At 77.3% G+C, this 2,036-nt stretch overlaps 1 protein-coding gene across 1 annotated transcript in view; it reads left to right on the forward strand.

Moving 5' to 3' along the window:
- Positions 1-25: 25 nt before the first annotated feature.
- EMIHUDRAFT_470594 (hypothetical protein) overlaps positions 26-2,036 on the forward strand; it is a gene marked incomplete at its 3' end in the record, with an annotated part of 10,018 nt that continues 8,007 nt past the window's right edge. The window contains exons 1-2 of the mRNA XM_005767479.1: positions 26-1,060; positions 1,134-2,003. Of these exons, the coding sequence (XP_005767536.1) occupies positions 80-1,060; positions 1,134-2,003 (1,851 nt within the window). The 5' untranslated portion in view covers positions 26-79. The remainder of the gene's footprint in view (positions 1,061-1,133; positions 2,004-2,036) is intronic.

Genomic DNA, 2,036 nt, shown 5'->3' on the forward strand with positions numbered 1-2,036 from the left:
CGGCGTGCCGGGAGCGGCCAGCGAGGCGGCGCGCCGCTGCGGCGTCTCCTCCTTCGGCATCGGGGGCACCAACGTGCACATGATCCTCGAGGAGCCGCCCCGCGCCGCGGGCAAGCCCGCCGCATCCGCCGCCGCCGCCGCATCCGCCGCCGCCGCCGCCGCCGCCCCGACGCGCCGTGCCGTGCACATGCTCTGCGTCTCGGCAAAGTCGGGCGCCGCGGCGCGACGCGCCGCGGAGGCGCTCGCGGCGGCCCTCGAAGGCGAGGGGGCGCCGCCACTCGAGCACGTTGCGGCCCAGCTGCTCGGCGGCCGGGAGCTCTTCTCCAAGCGCGTCGCCGTCTCCGCCGCCACGCGCGCCGAGGCCGTCGCGGCGCTGCGCGCCGCCGCCGCCGCCCCGGCCCCCGCCCCCGCCCCAGCGTCGCCATCGCCGAGCAAGAGCAGCAGCATGGTCGACCTCGAGTCGGCGGGCGGCGGCGGCGGCGGGGCAAGACGCCGGGGCAAGACGCCGCCGGTGGTGCTCCTCTTCCCCGGCCAGGGCTCGCAGTGCCCGCGCATGGGAGAGGGGATCTACCGCTCCGAGCCCGCCTACCGGCGGCACGTCGACCGGATGTGCGCCACGCTGCGCCCCCTCCTCGGCTTCGACTTGCGCGAGCGGCTCTTCCCCGCCGCCGGCGCCGAGGACGCCGACGGCTTCCGCGCCGCTTTCGACGCGCCGACGGTGACGCAACCCGCCATCTTCGTGACGGAGCTCGCGCTGGGCCGCACGCTCGTCGAGGAGTACGGCCTCGCGCCCGCCGCCCTCGCCGGCCACTCGATCGGCGAGTTCGTCGCGGCGACGCTCGCCGGGGTCCTCCCCGAGGAGGACGCGCTCGCCCTCATCGCCACGCGCGCGCGACTGTCCGAGGAGGCGCAGCCGGGCGGCATGCTCGCGGTGGCGCTGAGCGCCGCGCGCGCGGCCGAGGTTGCGGCGATGCCGTCGCACCGCGGCAAGGTGTGGCTGGCCGTGCGCAACAGCGGCGGCCGGACCGTCCTCGCCGGCGACGACGACGCGCTGCTCGCAGTTCAGGCGCCGCTCGACTCGGGCGTCTCACTCCTCAACTATGAGATCGCTCACCACCAGCGCACCACCACAGGCGCTGCTCGACTCGGAGGGCGTCCGCTCGCGCCGGCTGCCGCTGCCTCGCGCCTACCACACGCCCCTGATGGAGTCGGTCGCTGACGGCCTCGCCGCTGTCCTGGCGCGCGTGCGGCTCGCGCCACCAAAGCTGCCGTTAGCGTGCAACGGCGGCGGCGGCTGGATGGAGGCCGCCACCGCCACCGACCCGTCGTACTGGGCGGGGCACGTGTCGCGCGCGGTGCGGTGGGACGCAAACATGGACCTGCTCGCGGCGCTCGCCAAGGAGGCCGGAGGAGACGGCTTGCTCGCGGTTGAGGTTGGGTCGGGCTCATCCCTCGCGCCGCTGCTCGCCGAGTGCACCGCCGACGGCGCGAGCGCCCTCTCGGTCCTCTCGACGCTGCGCCACCCTCGCGAGGACTGGGCCGGCGGCGCCGCCGACGAGCGCGTGTTTGCCGACGCGCTGTGTGGTTTGTGGGAGGCGCGCGCGCCGCTCACGCTGCGGCGCGCGCGGCACGGCTCGCGGCGGTACGCCGCGGCGAGGCTGCCGGGCTACGCGTTTGAGCCGGCCGTGCACTGGCTCAAGCCCGAGCGCTCGATGTACGTCCGGCCGACGGCGGAGGAGGTGAGCGCCGCGCAGGCGGCGCTCCTCGCCGCCGCCGCGCCGCCCTCCAAGTTTCCGCTCGACCCCGCCGGCCTGCCGGCGCTGCAGCCGCTGCGCCGCGCGTCGCCAGGCTCGCGGTGGGTGTCCGCTTACTGCCTCGCCTTCGCGGGCGGCTCGACGGCGGCGTTCGCGGAGCTCGCCGCCGGCGCGCCCGAGTGGATGGAGGTGGTTGGCGTCGAGACGCCCGGCAAGGGCGCGCTCGCCGACCACACGTGGCCGGGCGAGGTGGCGCCCGCCGGGATGCAGGCCGGCGCCGCG

Source organism: Emiliania huxleyi (genome assembly GCF_000372725.1).
Source record: "Emiliania huxleyi CCMP1516 unplaced genomic scaffold EMIHUscaffold_490, whole genome shotgun sequence".
NCBI classification, from domain to species: Eukaryota; Haptophyta; order Isochrysidales; family Noelaerhabdaceae; genus Emiliania; species Emiliania huxleyi.